The sequence below is a fragment of the Theropithecus gelada genome, chromosome 6, assembly GCF_003255815.1.
Source record: "Theropithecus gelada isolate Dixy chromosome 6, Tgel_1.0, whole genome shotgun sequence".
Taxonomy (NCBI): domain Eukaryota; kingdom Metazoa; phylum Chordata; class Mammalia; order Primates; family Cercopithecidae; genus Theropithecus; species Theropithecus gelada.
In genome coordinates this window covers 76,069,038-76,091,188 of record NC_037673.1, presented here as the reverse complement: position 1 = coordinate 76,091,188, position 22,151 = coordinate 76,069,038, and the positions used below count along the sequence as shown (strand labels likewise).

General features: G+C 40.5%; 1 protein-coding gene across 6 annotated transcripts in view; it reads left to right on the top strand.

The window, feature by feature from the left end:
• Positions 1-17,249, top strand: part of DHFR (dihydrofolate reductase) — a 31,505-nt gene extending 14,256 nt beyond the window's left edge. For 2 of the 6 annotated variants that reach the window (XM_025388027.1, XM_025388032.1), the window contains 3 exons: positions 7,581-7,707; positions 11,633-11,748; positions 16,269-16,817. In XM_025388027.1, coding sequence (XP_025243812.1) covers positions 7,581-7,707; positions 11,633-11,748; positions 16,269-16,347 — 322 coding nt within the window. In that variant the 3' untranslated portion in view covers positions 16,348-16,817. Of the gene's footprint in view, positions 1-7,580; positions 7,708-11,632; positions 11,753-13,403; positions 13,768-16,268 lie in introns of those variants that run through there. The other 4 variants (XM_025388028.1, XM_025388030.1, XM_025388029.1 and 1 more) reach the window with 4 other exon arrangements.
• Positions 17,250-22,151: the final 4,902 nt, after the last annotated feature.

Below are 22,151 nucleotides of genomic sequence, written 5' to 3'. Positions count from 1 at the left end.
TTTTTTTTTTTGAGACGGAGTCTCGCTCTGCCGCCCAGGCTGGAGTGCAGTGGCCGGATCTCTGCTCACTGCAAGCTCCGCCTCCCGAGTTCACGCCATTCTCCTGCCTCAGCCTTCCGAGTAGCTGGGACTACAGGCGCCCGCCACCGCGCCCGGCTAGTTTTTTGTATTTTTTAGTAGAGACGGGGTTTCACCATGTTAGCCAGGATGGTCTCGATCTCCTGACCTCGTGATCCGCCCGTCTCGGCCTCCCAAAGTGCTGGGATTACAGGCTTGAGCCACCGTACACATTAATATATTAATGAAATCACAGTGAACAGACTCATGATCTCATTTTCACCTTAACATATTATTTTGTTCTCGTTTCCCTCGATCTTGAGACAAAAATCCACTGCCACCTAAATCAACTCTCTCATCTCTCCTGACTTCATTCTGGATTCCTTTTTTTTTTCTATCTTCACCATGCTCTGCTGTCCCAACCTTTTAGTATTATCAAAGGCAAAATAAAAATGTTGAGATTAATCTCTAAATTTAACATTTTGTTTGGGAAGAAAAAAAATTGCAGTTTAGGGCATACATGTAGACAGGTAGCCTTCCATATATGTCTGAAGAACAAAGGGAAGGTTAGTGGTTTTATTTAAAAGGAGAACTGTTACTGCTCTTTGAGAAAGTTCATTGGCACTACTAAGGTTTGGGGGAGCTGGGAAGCTCCGATTGGTGAGCAGTGAGTGATGGGCAAAATTAGTTCTAGAGTTGCAGCAAGTTATCTCAGAAGCTGGAGATAAAACTGGTTTCAAGTCACAACAAGCAGTTCCAGCATTCAGGCTCACAGAAAATTACATTCTTGGAGCAATGTTTTATACCCTGAATGCTTTTTTCCCCTGTCCCCTCAACTCTGATTTAGTTGGGTATGACAAGAATGACCCACTGTCACCCAGGCTGGAGGGCAGTGGTGTGATCTCGGCTCACTGCAACCTCCACCTCCCTGGCTCAAGCAGTTCTGCTGCCTCAGCCTCCCAAGTAGCTGGGATAACAGGCATGCACTACCATACCCAGCCACTTTTTGTATTTTTTGGTAGAAATGGGGTTTCTCCCTGTTGGCCAGGCTGGTCTCGAACTCCTGACCTCAGGTGATCTGCCCACCTCAGCCTCCCAAAGTGCTGGGATTACAGGCATGAGCCACCAAATTCGGCCTACCCTGTTTTAAACCTCACCACAGTTTACTTTTCTGCTACCCTCAACTTTCTCAGAGCTTTCTTGTGTTAAATAACTTTAGTATGATTAAAATAAAATTCTATACTACACTTAGATTGTAGTCTGTCATGCCTGTGCCTTTGCACGTGTTTTTATCTCCTTTGACACTCGGTTAAGGAATCATGCCGTGAGGAGTATTTCCCCTCATCACCCCGGCCCTGCGTTCCCATGAAGCGTCCTCTGCACGTCTTCATTGTATGTCCTTTCGTACATTATAGTCACTGCTGAGATATTTCTGACTGCCATCACAATCTCTTTGAGTGCAGGGACTGCATATTTTATCTCTGTCCCCAGAATCTGGCATAACCCCTAGCAAATTAGGGATTCAGAAATCACACAATGAATAGTACATAGATGATTTATAAAAATAGAACCATCCCACATAGTACCACTTTGTAACCCTCCTCTTTTTCCCTCATATATTAGAAAAATAAAGTCCTGTAAATATTTTTAGTGGCTGCATAGTATTCCATTATGAGGCTGGAGCATACCCAATTTTTAATATGGGCATACCTCAGAGATATTGCAGGTTCAGTTCCAGACCACTGCAATAAATAAAGCAAATATCACAATAAAGGTGGTCACATGAATTTTTTGGTTTCTCAGTGCGTATAAAAGTTATATTTACACTATAGTAATAGTCTAATAGATGTACAATAGTATTATATCTTTAAAAAATGTATGTACCTTAATTAAAATATGACTAAAAAATGCTAACAATCATCCAAGCCTTCAGTGAGTCATAATCTTCTCACTATGGAGTGTCTTTCCTTGATATTGATGGTTGCTGACTGATAAAGGTGATGGTTGCTGAAGGCTGGGGTGGCTGTGGCAATTTCTTAAAACAATGAAGTTTGCCACATTGATAGACTCTTCCTTTCATGAAAGATTTTTCTGGAGCATGTGATGCTATTTTATAGGATTTTACCCACAACAGAATTTCTTTCAAAATGGGAATCAATCCTCTCAAACCTTGCTGTTGCTTTATTAACTTAGTTTGTTTAGTATTCTGAATCTTTCGTGGCCAAACAATGTTCACAGCATCTTCACCAGGAGTAGATTTCATCTCAAGAAGCCAGTTTCTTTGCTCATCCATAAGAAGGAACTCCTTATCCACTGACGTTTTATGAGATTCCAGCAATTCCAACCCATCATCAGACTCCACTTCTAATTCTAATTCTAATTCTAATTCTCTTGCCATTTCCACCACATCTGCAGTTATTTCTACCCCTGAAGTCTTAAACCCCTCAAAGCCATCATGAGGGTTGGAATCAACTAACTCCAAACTCCTAACTCCAGTTAATGTTGATATTTTTATCTCCTCCTATGAATCATGAATGTTGTTAATGGCATCTAGAATAGTGAATCCTTTTTAAAAGGTTTTCCATTTACTTTGCCCAGATCCATCAAAGGAATGACTGACTATTGCAGCTACAGCCTTAGAAAATGTATTTCTTAAATAGTAAGACTTGAAAGTCAAAATTACTCCTTGATCCATGGGCTGCAGAATGAGCAGGAATATTTTGAAAGGAAATCTTCCTTCCTGAGCAGTAGGTCTCAACATTAGGCTTAAAATATTTAGTGAACCATGCTGTAAACAAATGTGCTGTCATCGAAGTTTTGTTGTTCCATTTCTAATGCACAGGCAGAGAAGATTTAGCATAATTCTTAAACACCCTGGGATTTTCAGAATGGTAAATGAGCATTCGCTTCCACTGAAAGTCATCAGCTTGCCTTAACCCCCAACAAGAGAATCATCCTGTTCTTGGAAACTTGGAAACTAGGCATTGACTTCTCCTCTATAGCTATGAAGTCCTAGATGGCATCTTCCTTGAATAGCAGGCTATTTTGTCTCCATTGAAAACCTGTTCTTAGTGTAACCACCTTCATCAATGATCTTAGCCAGATCTTCCGGATAAACTTGCTGCTTCACCTTGTACTTTTTTCTTATGAAGACAGCTTTTTCCTTAAACATCATGAACCAAACCCTGCTAGTTTCAAACTTTTCTTCTATAGCTTTCTCAGCCTTTACAGAATTAAAGAGGGTTAAAGCCTTGTTCTAGATTGGGCTTTGGTGTAAGGTAATGTGGCTGGTTTGATCTATCCAGACCACTCAGCTTTCTCCACATCAGCAATAAGGCTATTTGTTTTCTTTGTGGTTTTTTTGTTTGTTTGGTTGGTTGTTTTTTTTTTTTTGGAGACAGAGTCTCGCTGTCGCCCGGGCTGGAGTGCAGTGGTGCAATCTCGGCTCACTGCAAGCTCTACCTCCCAGGTTCATACCATTCTCCTGCCTCAGCCCCCCGAGTAGCTGGGACTACAGGCGCCGGCCACCACGCCTGGCTAATTTTTTTGTATTTTTAGTAAAGACAGGGTTGTACTGTGTTAACCAGGATGGTCTCGATCTCCTGACCTCATGATCCTCCCGCCTCGGCCTCCCAGAGTGCTGGGATTACAAGTGTGAGCCACCGAGCCAGCCAGGCTGTTTGCTTTCTTACCATTCACATTTTCGCTGGAATAGCACTTCTAATTTCCTTCAAGAGCTTTTCTTTTGTATTTACAACTTGGCTGTTAGATGCCAGAGGCATGGCTTTTGGCCTGTCTTGGCTTTGCTATGTGCCTCCTTCACTAAGCATAATCATTTCTAGCTTTTGATTTTACATGAGAAATATGCAACTCTTCCTTTCACTCCTATGCTTAGAGGCCATTGTAGGGTTACTAACTGGCCTCATTTCAATATTGTTGTGTCTCAGGGAATTGGGAGGCCAGAAGAGAGGAAGAGAAACAGGAATAGCCAGTTAGTGGAGCTGTCAGAACACACAACATGTATCAGTTCACCATCTTAAAAGGGCATGATTTATGGCACCCCATAACAGTTACTTGCAACAGTAGCAGCAAGATCCCCAAAACATATTATAATGAAAAAGCCTGAAATATTGTGAGAATTACCAAAATGTAACATAGAGATACAAAGTGAACACATGCTGTTGGAAAAACTTCACCAATAGACCTGCTCAGTGCAGGGTTGGCACAAACCTTCAATTTGTAAAAAAGAAAAACACCTCAGTATCTTTGAAGCACAATAAAATGAGGTATGGCTTAGTGGAGAACACCATTTTTAAAGGCTCAGTGTGAAAGGTCTTAAATTGAGGGTGTATTTTTGTGTTCTGGTTAAGACACCATTCCATTTCAGGGTTTTTTGTTTTTTTAAGTGGTTTCCCAACACTCCCTGGGGAAATGGAGCCAGAATTCCATTGGCCATCCTCACATCAGGAACAGTGAAAAAGGATAATGTTTACATGGCACCCGGGGTAATCAGATAAGGCCATAGGACAAGAGTCAGGGTTCCACCTAATCTAAGCCCTACCATCCTGATGTCTAAGGGCCCCTGTAGCCCACAGGCACCAACTGCAGTCTTTTGTCCATGTAACAAGTTGCAGCTCAAGTTTCAAAGTCAGGCTGCTGGAGTTCAACTCCAAGGTCCGTCATTTCCTGGCTGTGTGACCAGTAGTTTCTTAACCATTCAGCCTCAGTTTCCTCATCTATAAAAAGGAATGATAGTACCACGTACGATTGCCAGTTAAATGCAATGTGTACATTATCTCATTTAGTCTTCATGCAAACCCTCAACACTCAGTCACAAAAACATCAAGCATGTCCACACGTTTCTTAACAAAGAATATGTATGCTACCACATACCAACTCCCCTTTGTCAGGGAATCCAATCTGGATTGGTTTAAAATAATTATAGGAAAGAAATTCAGCAGTGAAATACGTCACTATATTGGATGCTTCCTATTTGTCATTTACTGTATTAATTTCTAGCACTTGTGCCGTGTAAGGGCTGATGAACTCAAACACTAGCTCAGCTTTTTGCATGTTCTTTTTTACCCACCTGGAGGTCCAGTGTTTCCTGTGATACTGAACTCTAAACTGCTAAATAGCCACATTTACGGAAGCTTTTTTTTAACTTAAATCTCTAACTTTGCTCTATCTTTATTTTTTTTGTTTTTTTTGTGGCGGCGGGAGTTGGGTTTTTTTTGAGACAGAGCCTCGCTGTCTCACCCAGGCTGGAATGCAGTGGCGCAATCTCGGCTCACTGCAACCTCCACCTCCTGGGTTCAAGCGATTCTCCTGTATCAGCCTCCCAAGTACCTGGGATTACAGGCACGCACCACCATGTCCAGCTAATTTTTCTATTTTTAGTAGAGACGGGGTTTCACTGTGTTGGCCAGGCTGGTCTGGAACTCCTAACTTCAGGTGATCTGCCCGTCTTGGCCTCCCAAAGTGCTGAGATTACAGGCATGAGCCACCATGCCTGGCTAATCTGTTCTTCACTTTCTTTTCCACACTTACTACAAAAGGGCAAGGAAGTCGTCACATCTGCAGTTACTAACGCCGTCACAGCTTTGTTTTGGCCATCATCGGTTTATTAACTAAACTCTCTTCTCTCCCAACTCCAAATCTTTGTTTCTTCTAGATTCAGTTCTCTCTCCGAAGAGCCTAGTCCAACCTGGTCCCTGCAACTGCCCTGATACCTTAGGAGATAACCTGGGCTTATTTAACTTCTCCTGGCCTCCATGTCTTTTTCCAGCCTGAGTCAAAGTACATTCTTTGCTCTAACCTAATTCTTTTAAGAATGACAGAATAAAATAAGTAAAATACATATTAGGAGGGAGACGGAGGAGGCAATCAAGTTCTTGATTAATCCTTATTATAACTATGAGTTCAAGGGCAATTATATAATCTTGTTAAAGCAGCAGGCTAAAAACTTGACATTGAATTGTAATTTCTGTTGTGTATCTAATTACTATGAAAGCCTATTTCCACATGTTTCGTCATTTATAAAGGGAATTGCAACCCCCACCATGACCAACAAAATAGTTTCAGAGATTGGGAGAGACTAAGCTAGTCAGTGTACACCAAGCTTGTCCAGCCCACAACTCGCAGGCCTCAGAGTGGCCCAGGATGGCTTTGAATGCCACCCAACACAAATTAGTAAACTTTCTTAAAACGTTATACACAGATCTTTTTTTTTTTTAAACTCATCAGCTATCGTTAATGTTAGTGTATTTTATGTGTGACCCAAGACAATTCTTCCAATGTGGCCAAGAGAAGCCAAAATATTGGACCACCCCTGAGTAAACACTGAAATTAATTAACTTCTTCCCTTTTGGATTTTAATTACATAATAATAAGCTCATTTTTTAATACTTCACCCATTCCTGTATTGTTTGAAACATGAAAATCCTTTCCCCGTTCCGAAAGGTAATGACATATTAACAGTCTGAATGTCATTCCAAGCTTTTCTGCAGTCATTCAAACATATCACCCTTTTTCTAATATTTTATCAGGAAAATGTTCACACATACAGAAAGAAGTTTACAGTAAACCATCCACCTAGATCTACCATTAACATTTTACTCTACTAGTTTCATCACATCTTCATTCATCCATCAATCGATCTTGTTCATTTTTGCATTCATAATAAACTGCAGACATTAGTGTATTTCCACCTAAATACTTCATCATTCATACCATTAATGATTCAGTCTTGGCCGGGTGCTGTGGCTCACACCTGTAATCCCAGCACTTTGGGAGGCCGAGGCGAGCAGATCAGCAGGTCAGGAGATCGAGACCATCCTGGCTAACAGGGTGAAACCCCATCTCTACTAAAAATACAAAAAATTAGCCAGACATGGTGGTGGGCGCCTGTAGTCCCAGCTACTCGAGAGGCTGAGGCAGGAGAATGGCGTGAACCTAGGAGGCGGAGCTTGCAGTGAGCCGAGATCGTGCCACTGAACTCCAGCCTGGACAACAGAGCAAGACTCTGTCTCATAAATAAATAAATAAATAAATAAATACAATGATTCTGTCTTTTACAGTTTTTTTCCTTCTGAAGTAACTATTACATGAGACACAAGTCTTAAATGTACATTTGCTAAGTTTTGGTAAATGTATACACCTGTGTAACCCCAGCCCTATCAAAGATACAGAATAGTACCTATCATCCCCAGAAAGTTCTCTCCTGCCCTGTCCAAGTGAATCTTTATCCCACCCCTCCGGAAATAACTCCTATTCTGATGTTTTTCCACCAGAGATATCACAGGATACCACCTGGTTCTGTTTCATGATTCATTGTGAGCCATAGATGTACAAATGTAGGCTGAATTATTGGCCATAGGCCATACTGATGTTAAGTGCTTCTTGTTGAAAGGATTCATATTTATGATGATTTTAATTCTATAGTCACTGCTGCTTAGTCAGATTATTTGACTAGTATGGATGGATTTTACGAAAATTATGTGTAATTCTTTTTTTAACCTCAGAGAACCTCCACAAGGAGCTCATTTTCTTGCCAGAAGTCTGGATGATGCCTTAAAACTTACTGAACAACCAGAATTAGCAAATAAAGTAGACATGATTTGGATAGTTGGTGGCAATTCTGTTTATAAGGTAAGTGTAGTTATTGGTAAATAAAAAGAAATGTTCTATTCTACTTTCTTTCAGCTTCCCTGCCATTTAAAGGAAGTGGAAGAAAACAGATATAACTCGTCGTCTGAACCTTTAAAAAATTAAGCCATGAGTATAGGAAGCAGCACATTATCTGTACTGTAAATTATTTGTTGTCAGTTCAAATTATATGTTGTTTGATACTATACAAACTAAATAGAAATGCAAAAATAAATATTTTAGTCTGTATCAGCCTATCTTTTATAGGCTATTTATTATTATTTATGGCCTGTTTATTATTTATTTATTCATTTATTTTTGAGACAGGTTCTTGCTTTGTCACCCGGGCTAGAGTGCAGTGGCACTGTCTCACTGTAGCCACGAGCTCCCAGGCAGGCCCAAGCAATCCTCCCACCTTTCCTCCCAAGTAGCTGGGACTTTAGGCACACACCATCATGCCTGGCTAATTTCTGTATTTTTTGTAGAGTCAGGGTTTTGCCATGTTGACCAGGTTGGTCTTGAACTCCTGGGTTCAAGCAGTTGATCTCCCAAAGTGCTGGGATTACAGGCGTGAGCACCCAGCCTATTTATCTTTTTAATTGGCAAATAATTGCGCATATATATTACGTACAACATGTTGTTTTGAAATGTGTATATATTGTAGAATGGCTAAATGGAGCTAATTAACATGTATTACCCACTTATTTTATGTGGTAAGAATACTTAAAGTCTACTAGCTTAGCAATTTTCAAGAATACATTTATTAACTATAAAATAATAGATGTTATACAATAGATCTCTTTAACTTACTCCTCCTATGTAACTGAAATCTTGTATCCTGTGACCAACATCTCTCCAGTACCAGTCTACTTTCAAATCAAAGAATAATTGATGTTTCCAATTTAAAATCCATTCTAAATCTTTTCCTGAGAAATGTAGTTGCATTGCACTGGTTTCTACTACCTAAATGTACCCTAGATACACTTTGTCTTTCAGGATGAATCTATCTCTTACTGAGAAAGGGTTGGGGCTCTCAGTTGATATACACTAACTAGATGTATATGAATTTATTACAAGCAGAAAACTTCCTCAACCAATTTTTTTTTGGTTTTTTGTTGTTGTTGTTGTTGTTGTTGTTTTTTGAGACGGAGTCTCACTCTGTCGCCCAGGCTGGAGTGCAGTGGCATAATCTCGGCTCACTGCAAGCTCCGCCTCCTGGGTTCACGCCATTCTCTTGCCTCAGCTTCCCGAGTAGCTGGGACTATAGGCGCATGCCACCATGCCCAGCTAATTTTTTTGTATTTTTAGTAGAGACGGGGTTTCACCATGTTAGCCAGGATGGTCTTGACCTCCTGACCTGCTGATCTGCCTGCCTCAGCCTCCCAAAGGGCTGGGATTACAGGTGTGAGCCACTGCGCCTGGCCAAATATACCTCTTTTTTGATACCAAATGACTTCCAGCTTTAAAAGTTTTGAGGATAATAGAATTCTTTGCCTTTTAAAACACTAATGAAAAATTAACATTTATGAGGAGTAAGAAAAATCAGTTTCTGCCATTTGGGTGGTCTTGTGGTAAGATATATACACTGAAATTATTTTAGAAAGAAGAGGTAGGTAGAGGCCTGTAATCCCAGCACTTTGGGAGGCCAAGGCGGGTGGACTGCTTGAGGTCAGGAGTTCAAAACCAGCTTGGCCAACATGGTGAAACTCCATCTCTCCTAAAAATACAAAAATTAGTTGGGTGTGGTGGCGGGCCCCTGTAGTCCCAGCTACTTGGGAGGCTGAGGTGGGAAAATCACCTGAACACAGGAGGCAGAGGTTGCAGTGAGCTGAGATCGTGCCACTGCACTCCAGCCTGGGTAACAGAGAGACTCTGTCTCAGAAAAAAAAAAACTCAGTTTCTTGGGCTCCTGTTTCTAGAACCTCTTATTTTCTCAATTTGTGATAGAAGAAAATGGACATTTTTTCCTTGATATTTTCATCCAAGTATGAATTTCTTCTAAGAAAACAAGTTATTTCTTTATTTTGTTCAGTGCCTACCACACTTTGAATGATTCATTACCATAGTCACTAGGAAATGTATTCTTTAAGCAATATAAGTACATAAATGCATTTATATAATATGATAAATCTATATATAGATAAATAGGAAGTAGAATCTTCAAATGATATTTTTACATTATCCACCTACCACACATCACAACAGCTTGTAGATATCATTCAGGCTTATCTTCTGTGGGCCAAATCGGACCTCCCAGCCTATTTTTGTAAAGAAAGTTTCATTGGAACACAGCTCCACCCATTCATTCAGTACTGTCTGTGGCCTACAAAGGTAGGAAACCCTATGGCCCTCAGAGCCAAAAATATTTACCATCTCTCCCTTTACAGAAGGTTTGCTTATATAATCACCCTTTTTTTTTTTTTTTTTTTTTTTTTTTTTTTTTGAGACTGAGTTTTGCCCTTTTTGACCAGGCTGGAGTGCAATGGTGCGATCTCGGCTTACCACAACTTCCGCCTCCCAGGTTCAAGCGATTCTTCTGCCTCAGCCTCCCAAGTAGCTGGGATTACAGGCATGCACCACCATGCCCAGGTAATTTTGTATTTTTAGTAGAGACGGGGTTTCTCCATGTTGGTCAGGCTGGTCTCGAACTCCTGACTTCGGGTGATCCACCCGCCTCAGCCTCACAGAGTGCTGGGATTACAGGCATGAGCCACCGCGCCCGGCTTATAATCAACTTTAATACAGAACTTCACCACCACAGTCAATCTAATAATCCAGACAGCTCCTAAGTGACTAAGGGGCGGGTAACATAGACAGCATGTGCAGGACAAACTGATAATTCACGTCCTAGGCAGGACAGAGCAGAACAGCACAAGATTTCTTCACACTACTTAGAACAGCATGTCATTTAAATCTTATGCATTATTTCTGGAATTTTCCAGTTAATATTTTCGGATCACAGTTGGCCACAGATAACAAACTGGAAAGTGAAACTGCAAATAAGGGGAGACTCTGCATTCCACTTTTTAAATTTTTGGTACAGTAAGAATTGGTAGAGCATCTATTTGGTTGTAGCAAAAATAATAAATGATTTAATATAAAATGATGTTTTGAAAATAAAAAGTAAAATTTGTTCTGTACCCTTATTTGGAATTTTAAAAATAAACACTTGGATTTGTTGTGTGTGTGTGTGTGTGTGTGTGTGTGTGTGTGTGTGTGTGTATTTTCTATAAGCTATTTAAGATCAAGAATTACTGCTTTCTTAGAATTGCAATTAAGACATACTTTTTATGAATGAGAATTTTAAGACACTCATTCTAGGGCAACTTTTTCTACAGAAATTATCAACCATATTTTAGGGAGTAGTTAGAAAAGTCATGTACAATATTAAGCCAAATGTTAATACAATTGTTAGCAACAAGAAGCAGAATAAATTACCTACCTAATAGCATTGTAATTATCTTCTGAGAATCGGAAGCATTACTAAATTTTATGTATATGTACTAAGTATGCTCTTGGGGTTTTCCATAGTCAAGGTCTCATTAAATTGTACTATCTTATTCATACATGTTAATGTAAATTTTTCTATGGAGAACAACTAGGTAATTTGGGGCTCTTAACTCTAAACAGCCAAAGGGAAAACAATAAAAGAGAATGCTTAAATTAAAAAGTTCTTGTAAGCAAACTGGAGGCCAAACTATATTTGAACTCAGTCTGTCATAATTATTGTTAATGGTTAGTGTCATTCTCAATATAACTAAGGCATACTTTGCAGCACCCCAGATGAAATAATAGGATATTTTAATAATATGCTTTGGCAGTACCAAGCATATTTTTAATACTTAGTATAAAGTAACTAAACATAAATCTTAGAGTTTCTATGTCTTTTGATACACATTAAGAAAATTGATGTTGTTTTATTTCAAAGGAAGCCATGAATCACCCAGGCCATCTTAAACTATTTGTGACAAGGATCATGCAAGACTTTGAAAGTGACACCTTTCTTCCAGAAATTGATTTGGAGAAATATAAACTTCTACCAGAGTAAGTATATTATTTTAAAAAGAAAAAAAAAAAAAGGCCAGGCACAGTGACTCATGCCTGTAATTCCAGCACTCTGGGAGGTCGAGGGGGGCAGATCACCTGAGGTCAGGAGTTGAAGACCAGCCTGACCAACGTGGCGAAACCCCATCTCTACTAAAAATTTAAAAAATTAGCTGGGCATGGTGGCACATGCCTGTAATCCCAGCTACTTGGGAGGCTCAGGCAGGAGAACTGCTTGTTCCTGGGAGGCAGAGGTTGTAGTGAGCCAAGATCACGCCATTGCACTCCAGCCTGGGTGACAGAGCAAGACTCTGTCTCCAAAAAAAAAAAAAAAAAAAAATTTTTAAACCCTGAGCATGTGATGTCTTTCCCCTTGTTTAGGTCCTATTTCGTTCAGCAATGTTTTATACCTTTCAGTGTTAAATTCATTCTTATGTATTATATTCCTTTTGATGCTGTTGTAAATGGTGTTTTCTTTAGTTTCAGACTGTTCATTGCTATTTACAGAAATGCAAGTAATTTTTGTTTATTGATCTTGTATCTTGCAACCTTGCTGAACTCATTTAGTAATTCTGATTCTTAGTAGATTCCTTAGGATTTTCTCTACAGTATAATGTCATCTGCAAATATAGGTTTACTTCTTCCTTTTTAATCTGGATTTTTTTTACTTTTTTCTTTGCCTAACTGCCATGCCTAGACCTGCCAATACAGTGTTGACTAGAAGATAGCAAGAGCAGACTTACTTGTCTTGTTCCTAATCTTAGAGGGGAAGCTTTTCTCTCTCATCAAGTGTGATTTAAGCTGTTAGTGCCTTTATCAAATTGAGGAAGATCCCTTCTGTTTCTAGTTTATTTAGTATTTTTTATCATGAGAGTATTATAGATTTTGTGACATACTTTTTCTGAGTCTATTGAGATGATCATGTGGTTTTTGTCTTTTATACTAATACTTTAATGTACTATTAATATGGTATATCACATTGATTTTCACGTTAAACTAATGTTTCTGGGATAAATTCTACTTGGTATCTAATCCTTTTTATATGTTACTGGGCTTAGGTTGCTAGTATTTTGTTGAAGATTTTTGCATTTATATTCAGAAGGGGTGATTTATAGTTTGTTTGTTTTTCTTTTTGAGACGGAGTCTCGCTCTGTCACCCAGGCTGGAGTGCAACAGCACAATCTCAGCTCACTGCAAGCTCTGCCTCCCAGGTTCACGCCTCCTGAGTAGCTGGGACTACAGGTGCCCACCACCACGCCCGGCTAATTTTTTGTATTTTTAGTAGAGACGGGGTTTCACCACGTTAGCCAGGATGGTCTCGATCTCCTGACCTCATGATCCGCCCGCCTCGGCCTCCCAAAGTCCTGGGATTACAGTTTTTGTTTTTGTTTTTTTTAAATGCCTTCCCCTGGTTTTGTTATCAGGATAAAAGTGACCTCATAGAGTGAATGAGGAGATGCTCTCTTCCCTTCTGTGATTTTGAAAGAGTTTGTGATGGATTGGTAGTACTTCTTAAATGTCTTAGAAAATTTTAATAGTGAATAGATTGAGATAGGAATAAGGAAATTGCTTCAAAGTGGAGATTCTAAACAAGGCTATGGGAGAAAGCAAAAAACTCTTCCATTGCAACATTTGATGGTCATTTGTACTTTCAGGCATCTACTAACATAACATCATAACAGCCTCTTTAATGGAATGGAGGGAATTCTCTAACGGGAGACCTAGAATAAGTCAATCCTTCATTCTCTGGAGAAAGGAAACCTGTGAAGATAAAGTGAATATACCTTGTCCCTGGAAAACTAACATTGCTCAATTCTGGAGCGGCTTTCTCTCCAGATCTCTGTGTGCTGGGGAACTTGGATTTGCTTTCTACTGTCCAAATATAAACTTTGGTCATTCTCCACCTCCCCTATCCCTTTCCCCACAGCTACTCACTTAGTTTAAGCCCCGTTGTCTCTATCAGTTGACCTCTTGTGGTTATATAGGTTTCTGTTCAAATATAATGTATTTTATTAACACTATTCTTCCCGATTTAAAAAATAAGACACACTAGTATAGTGAAATACCGATGAAAGAGAGAACTGTGAGGCAAGAAGAGAATAAAATTAGAATGTAGAAGGAGCCACAAGTGATGGAAGCCAGAGCAGAAGGTCATATTAATAAAGTAAGGTGGTTTTACTTTTGTCTGCCTTCATCCCTGTAGGTCATTGTTTGGGCAGTCAATTTTTCAACAGCACTGTGCCAGCCTGTCCTCTAGGGCTCTGCTCTTATTCATCTTACCTGGAAGAAATCTGTCTCAGACTATTTCACACTAGACCCCAACCAAACCAGCAGGCCCAGATATTTTATATCGGCAGTTTTCTACTTAATGAGCCCCCAACAGGCTTTTACTTCTAGTTAACAATCTTGTGTGTGACCACATAGTCAAAGAGAATAGAGATTAAAAGAGGCCTGTGGAGGCAGTAGTTGGCTCCAGAGCTGGGACAGATGCCCCTTGTCAGTGGACACCTTGAAGTAGGTTTTGGATAGGCTGATGTTTCTTCTTCTGACCCTACAACTTCCTGTCTGGATGCTGGCATACTCGTCCACATTACTCAGCTGCCCCTTTGCTCCTGAGCCTGTGCTTCCTGTAGAGTCTTGATTTTAATTGTGTTTTGGTTTTTCGGTTTATTTTTTGTTTTTGAGATACAGTCTTGCTTTGTTGCCGAGGCTGGAGTGCAGTGGCACGATCTTGGCTCACTGCAACCTCCTCCCAGGTTTAAGCGATTCTCCTGCCTCGGCCTCCCAAGTAGCTGGGATTACAGGTGCCCACCACCATGCCCAGCTAATTTTTGTATTTTTAGTAGAGATGGGGTTTCACCATGTTGGCCAGGCTTGTCTCGAACTCCTGACCTCAGATGATCCACCTGCCTCGTCCTCAGCTTCCCAGAGTGCTGGGATTACAGGCGTGAGCCACCGCCCCCGGCCCAGGAACTTCTTGATATGTCGCTTTTGTCTTATGAACTGACAGTCTTGACACTTGAGAATTTTGCACCAAAAATGTATGTAGATGTTACTTTTCGTGACTCATTTCAGAGAGACTAAAATTATAATAGAAAATGGTTAATAGAAACATTGCTTCTTCCTCTGAAATATAAATTATTCCAGAAAGCATCTTTTTCCCTATAATTTTGTTACTTTGTACCCCTAATTTTTTTTTTACCAAAATTGCATAATCTCTCATTAGTTAACAAAGGTTAATGTCTGTTATTACTCAGCAATGTATTGAATATCACGAGACTTAAACGTTTACTGTGTTTTCCCTGCCTACAGTGAGTTTTAAAAATAGAGAAATGAAACAAACCAATAATACTAGTAGGCACCATTTATAGAACACTTAATGTGTTAGGCACAATGCTACATTCTTTTTTGGATTTTTGCGGTGGGGGCGGAGTCTTGCTCTGTCATGGAAGCTGGAGTGCAGTGGCGCCATCTTGGCTCACTGCAACCTCCACCTCCCAGGTTCAAGCAATTCTCCTGCCTCAGCCTCCTGAGTAGCTGGGATTACAGGCACCCGCCACCATGCCCAGGTAATTTTTGTATTTTTATTAGAGACAGGGTTTCACCGTGTTGGCCAGGCTGGTCTTGAACTCCTGACCTCAAGTGATCCACTCACTTTGGCCTTCCAAAATGCTGGGATTACAGGCATAAGCCACTGCACCTGGCCAACAATGCTAAATTTTTTACAAGGATGAAGACTTTGACAACCAGGCTCAGAAGCATGTCACACAGCAGAACCAGAATGAAGCGCAGTCTGATTCAAGCAGGTGTTCCTGACTACCTGGAGCATACTGGGGTGCAGCCTGCATAGTACTGAAGAAGTAACCAAAGATTGGGGTTCACTGGAGGCTGGAATGGTCAGAAGATTCCTCAGTGGAGAAGCTGGGTTTTGGATGGGAAGCTGGAGAGAACACAGGTTTAAGTGAGAGTTAGGGAACAGGAATAGCAGATCCTAATAAAGGAATTACAATCTGCCACACATTGTGGAATTAGAGCAGTGTGGTGTCCATCAATCAAACTGAAGCAGAGAACCTGTCACTGTCCAGGGCACATAATTTCAGTTATGCCCTAAACAGCTTCGGGTTGTATTTTGTCTTTTGCTTACACAAGAAATGTGATACCAAATGTAAGTCTTGCCAAAAGTTCTTAAGAAATTTCCTATGAGCTGGGTGATAGAGAGGAAAGATACGAGGGAAACTGCTAACTGGTTTTTGAGAGAAGGAGGAATCCAAAGGAAACAAAAGAGGAGAAATTACACTTTTTGTTTTCTAACTTTCTATATAGTTTATAGTTTTTGTCTTATTTGCATATGTAGTATATTTGCATGATATTTATCCAACTTGACAGTGGTTTACCATTGTGAAGAAAAAAGGGAAACTTTTTATTTGCTTTATGCATTATTGATGCGTTTAAACTGAGAATGACGGAAGCTGTGTTTTTAATGGACACATAATTTAATTATATATTTTTTTCTTTTACAGATACCCAGGTGTTCTCTCTGATGTCCAAGAGGAGAAAGGCATTAAGTACAAATTTGAAGTATATGAGAAGAATGATTAATATGAAGGTGTTTTCTGGTTTAAGTTGTTCCCCCTCCCTCTAAAAAAAGTATGGATTTTTACATTAGAAAAAAGTATTTTGTTGACTTTAGATCTATAATTATTTCTAAGCCACTTGTTTTTATTCCCCAGTACTCTTGACTCTATCAGATACCATTTATGAAACATTCTTGCTATAAATAAGTGCTTCCCCAAGACCCCAACTGAGTCCCCAGCACCTGCTACAGTGAGCTGCCTTTCCACACCCATCACATGTGACACTCTTGCCAGTCCTTGACATTGTCGGGCTTTTCAAATGTTGGCAATATTTATTAAAGGTGAAGATCCACATACCCTTCAACTGAGCAGTTTCGCTAGTGGAAATACCAAAAGCTTCCTACGTGTATATCCAGAGGTTTGTAGATAAATGTTGCAGCCTTGTTTGTAACAGTGAAAAATTGAAAACAACCTGGAAGTCCAGTGATGGGAAAATGAGTATGTTTCTGTCTTAAATTGGGAAACCCAAAGTAGATTCCAAGACTGAAATTTCAGTGAAAGCAGTTTATTTGCTAGGTCATACCAGAAACCGTCAGTTGAGGTATGGAAAAACTGAACTGAGAAGGTAAGAAAACCAGTTTAAAGTCAGCAAGCAGGTTCTCACTGGTAACAAGCTCCATACTGCTGAGATACAGGGAAATGGAAGGGAGAAAACTGGAGTATTGATTCCCCTCTCTCCTTGGTTGTCAGCTCTCTGTCCTGTGTGTGGGCGGAATGTACTCCAGCTGCTCTATAGTAAGTCCCAGGTGTTTGCAGTAAGAAGCTGCTGGCATGCACGGGAACAGCGAATGCCAAACACTTAAAGCAATTCATGTTTAAGTATGTAAGTGCTTCATATATGTGTGTGTGTGTGTGTGTGTGTGTGTGTGTGTGTATATGTATACAATTTTTTTTTTTTTTTTCAAAGACAGTTTCACTCTTGTTGCCCAGGCTGGAGTGCAGTGGTGCAATCTCAGCTCACTACAACCTCCACCTTCCCAAATTCAAGCAATTCTCCTGCCTCAGGCTCCCAAGTAGCTAGGACTAAGTGCACGCCACCATGCCCGGATAAATTTTTTATTTTTTATTTTTAGTACAGACGAGATTTCACCATGTTGGTAAGGCTGGTCTCAAACTCCTGACCTCAAGTGATTCGCCCACCTCAGCTTCCCAAAGTGCCAGGATTACAGGCATGAGCCACCACACCTGGCACATCTTCATTCTTTTTATGTAGTAAAAAGAATAAAACCACGCATGGTTTATTTGAAATATTCTATAATTTAAAAAAATACAGAAGCAGGAAAACCAATTCTAAGTTCAAGTGAGGGTTGATGGTTGCTTGAACCAAAGGGTTGCATGTAGTAAGAAATTGTGATTTAAGATATATTTTAAAGTTGTAAGTAGCAGGATATTCTGATGGAGTTTGACTTTGGTTTTGGGCCCACTGAGTTTGAGATGCCTTTGAGAAATGAAGGAAGTAGAGAGAGAATAAAAGAAAAACTAGCTGGGCCCAGTGGCTCACACCTGTAATCCTAGCACTTTGGGAGGCCAAGGCAGGTGGATCACTTGAGACCAGCTTGGGCAACATGGCAAAGCCCCATCTCTACAAAAAACACAAAAATTAGCTGGGCATTGTGGTGCACACCTGTATTCCCATCTACTCAGGGAGCTGAGATGGAAGGATCAATTGAGCCCATGAGTCCAAGGCTGCAGTGAGTCGTAATTGTGCCACTGCACTCCAGCCTGGGTGACAGAAGAGACCTGGTCTTGAAAAGGAATCTGAAAACAATGGAACCATGCCTTCAGAATTCTAGAAAGTTATTTTCAACTGATAAATCTATATTCACCCAAATAATCAAGGGTGAAGGTAAAATACATTTTTAGACAAGCAAAGACTCAGGGGTTACCTCCATGTACCCTTTTTTGAGAAGCTATTGGAGAAAATACTCCAGCAAAGTGAAGGAGTACACAAACCAGAGAATGACATAGATCCAGCAAATAGGATCCAACACAGGCAATATTCCAGCTATGGAGCTGGCTTAAAAAGAAACAGTAAAAATATTAATAGGTTAGCTGGGTGGAATGGCCCATGCCTGTAGTCCCAGCTACTCAGGAGGCTCAGCAAGAGGATGGCTTGAGCCCAAGAGTTCCAGACAAGCCTGGCTACCTTAGTGAGATCCCTTCTCTTAAAAATAATAAGTTATTGCCAAATTTGGGGCATTTGGAAAGTTCATTGAAGATAAAGCAAAAGTAAAAAAAATAAGGGGGAAGGGTTGGTTAGGCAATCATTAATTCTAGGGCAGAAAGAAGTACAGGATAGGAAGAGCATAATACGCTGTTTTTCTCAACAAGGAGCAATACATACACAGTCATAATGATGTGGTGACTGCTTAGCCCCTAAATATGGTAACCACTTTGGGACAATATGGGAGGAAGTGAAGATAGTGATGGTGTAAGAGCTAAATCCTCACCTGTCATATCCAGAAATCACTATATAATGTACAAAATAATCAAGAAATGACTAAGTAGTTATGTGAGGGAAAAAACAGAAGACATTGCTGGAAGAGTTAAAAGTCATTGCTCTGGAGAATTAGGAGAGATGGGACAGGGGACTGTTAGGATGCATTATAAACTGAAGAAGCTTTTTAAAATTTTATGTATTAATATATGCATTCACTTGAAAAACTAAAAAGATAACAATTTGGAAAAACCCATGAAGGTAACTAACAGAAGGAAAAACTAAGAATGAAAAGTGTTTGCCTCTGGAAAGAACAACTGGCAGGACTGTTGTTTTCATTGTAAGACTTTTGGAGCCATTTAATTGTACTTAACCATTTTCATCTATTTCTTGAATAAGAACAATTCTATCTTAATAAAGAGTTACACTTGTTCATAAGTGCTGGCCTCCTGTTGTTCTTTGTACACTCCACACAAAATTTCAAAGAAACTCTGATGGCAATATATCTCCATGGTCAGCTTAAAAATAGAGAAAGCAAAACATAGAATTAGCCAAGAATCACACAAAACAAAGATTAGTTGTGTTAGGAAACAATCAAAATCAAGTCTTACTTTTTCCAGATTTCCTTATGGAACAGCACTGTAAAGTGATAACTTGGGGCAAACATGTAAATAATAGAACGAATGTTGTTTTAAATGTTCAGATTAGCACATTTTTTGTTTCTGTGAGATTAAAATTGTGTGTGACATACCCACTTCCTTAAAGGCAATGTTTCTCAAAATGTTGTACCTGCTATTCCTGAATCAGGAATGGGTCCCAGAATCTGCCTTTTAAACAAACATCTCAGCTAATCCGAAGCCTGCTTAAGTTTGTAAGGCACTGCTTTTGCACTCTAAGGAAGAAAAAAAAACAAGTTTTAATTCCCATCTCTAAAATATCTCAGTAAAGCAAAACAGGAAAGCAAATTATAAGTTAGTATATGAGATTTCAGAAGGCAAAGTTGTAAAGATTAGATTTTCTCAGCCTGGGCAACATGGCAAAACCACGTCTCTACAAAAAATACCAAAAAACTAGCTGGGTATGGTGGTGCCTGCCTGGAGTCCCAGCTACTTGGGAGGCTGAGGTAGGAGGGTCACTTGAGCCCAGGAGGTGGAGGCTGCAGTGAACCAAAATCGTGTCATCACTCCAGCAGCCTGGGTGACAGACCAAAACCCTGTATCAAAAAGATTTCCTTGTTGCTGATCTATTTTAAGAGCGGGCCGGGCGCGGTGGCTCAAGCCTGTAATCCCAGCACTTTGGGAGGCCGAGACGGGCGGATCACGAGGTCAGGAGATCGAGACCATCCTGGCTAACATGGTGAAACCCCGTCTCTACTAAAAAAAAAAATACAAAAAACTAGCCGGGCGCGGTGGCGGGCGCCTGTAGTCCCAGCTACTCGGAAGGCTGAGGCAGGAGAATGGCGTGAACCCGGGAGGCGGAGCTTGCAGTGAGCAGAGATCCGGCCACTGCACTCCAGCCTGGGCGGCAGAGCGAGACTCCGTCTCAAAAAAAAAAAAAAAAAAAAAAAAAGAGCGAGACCTTCTTAAATGTGTAATGCAAATACATTAAAAAGTATTTAATATCAGTAACTCCAAGAGAAACAGTAAACAAACTCAATAGATTGCCCTTAGCAGATGCTTTTCTTATACAGGTAGTAAACTAAAAACTAAATGGCCTAATTAGGCAACATGACTGTGAGGAAAACGTTGGCTGGCCAGCTGTTGAAGGGATTCAGACAAATAGTTATCTATGAAAGATTGAACCTTGTAATTAAAGATGTTCCAGCAGAGAGAAAGAAAAGAAATGCATGATTAAATGACTAATGGAAATAGGATTAGAGACTCTATAAGGAGAAGATAATACTTTTTGATTTTGAGACAGTCTTATTCTGTCGCCCAGCCTGGAATGCAGTGATGGCAAAATCTCGACTCACTGCAACCTTTGCCTCCTAGGTTCAAGTAATTCTGCCTCAGCCTCCCTGTAGCTGGGATTACAGGTGTGTGCCACCAAGCCCAGCTAATTTTTTTTCTTCCTTTTTTTTTTTTTTGGAGACAGTCTCCCTCTGTCGCCCAGTCTGGCGTGCAGTGGTACAATCTCAGCTCACAGCAACCTCCAACTCCAGGGTTCAAGCGATTCTCCTGCCTCAGCCTCACAAGTAACTGGGATTACAGGCCCCACTACCATGCCCGGCTAATTTTTGTATTTTTATTAGAGATAAGCTTTCACCATGTCACCCAGGCTGCAGTGCAGTGGCACCATCTTGGCTTACTGCAACTTCCACCTCCCAGGTTCAAGCAATTCTCCTGCCTCAGCCTCCCCAGTAGTTGGGATTACAGGCATGTACCACCACCCCCAGCTAATTTTTGTATTTTTAGTAGAGACGGGTTTTTGCCATGTTGGCCAAGCTGGTCTCAAACTCCTGACAAGTGATCCACCCACCTCGACCTCCCAGAGTGTTGGGATTACAGGCCTGAGCCACCACGCTCCACCCATTTTTGTATTTTTAGTAGAGAAGAGGTTTCACCATGTTGGCCGGGCTGGTCTCAAATGATCAACTCCTGGCCTCAAGTTATCCACCTGCCTCGGCCTCCCACAGTGCTGGAATTACAGGCATGAGCCACTGCGCCCGGCCCAAGATGTTACTACAGGCCCCCGCCACCACGAGGTTAAAGGGGGATAAAGCTTCTAGCCAAACAGAAGAAAGAAGGCCTGTAAGCTACATGAAGTGCTGTTCTTGTTACCAGGGAGAATTACTTTAATGACCATTTCTAATGATCTGCTCCTGTCCTTCTGTTCCCCAGCTGACCTGATGTGTGCCAGGAAGTTACTCTGTAAATATAGTCACATTTCTGTTAAACTTTTTCTTAAAAAAAAAAAAAAAAGGATAAAACACATTGGTGTGTGATATTTCAAATAGCTTTGTAGTAAGTAATCAAATGTGAAATCTAATTAGAAGAAAAAATGAGATGGTCTCTACTTTGCCTAGGAGCCCTAACACAAAGACAAACACAAGACAAAACCTAAAGGGACAGAGTTTCGTCTGCAAGGAAGAAAAGACTTCATGATGCTGGAAGTCAGGAAAAGCTGGAGGGAAAAGATATTTTTTTCAGCACCTACCAGCTAAAGTAATTTGGGAAAGGGATCCTGAATTAGACTGCCTCCTTTTCAGTGCCTAGTCATGGTCCCCTTCAAAAGGCCAGAGACAAGGAGTTAGGAGGCTTCCAGTTAACTATCACTGTCCACAGGTTGACTTCTCACTGCCAGTTGTCTTTACTTTTGATAGGTGAATTGAC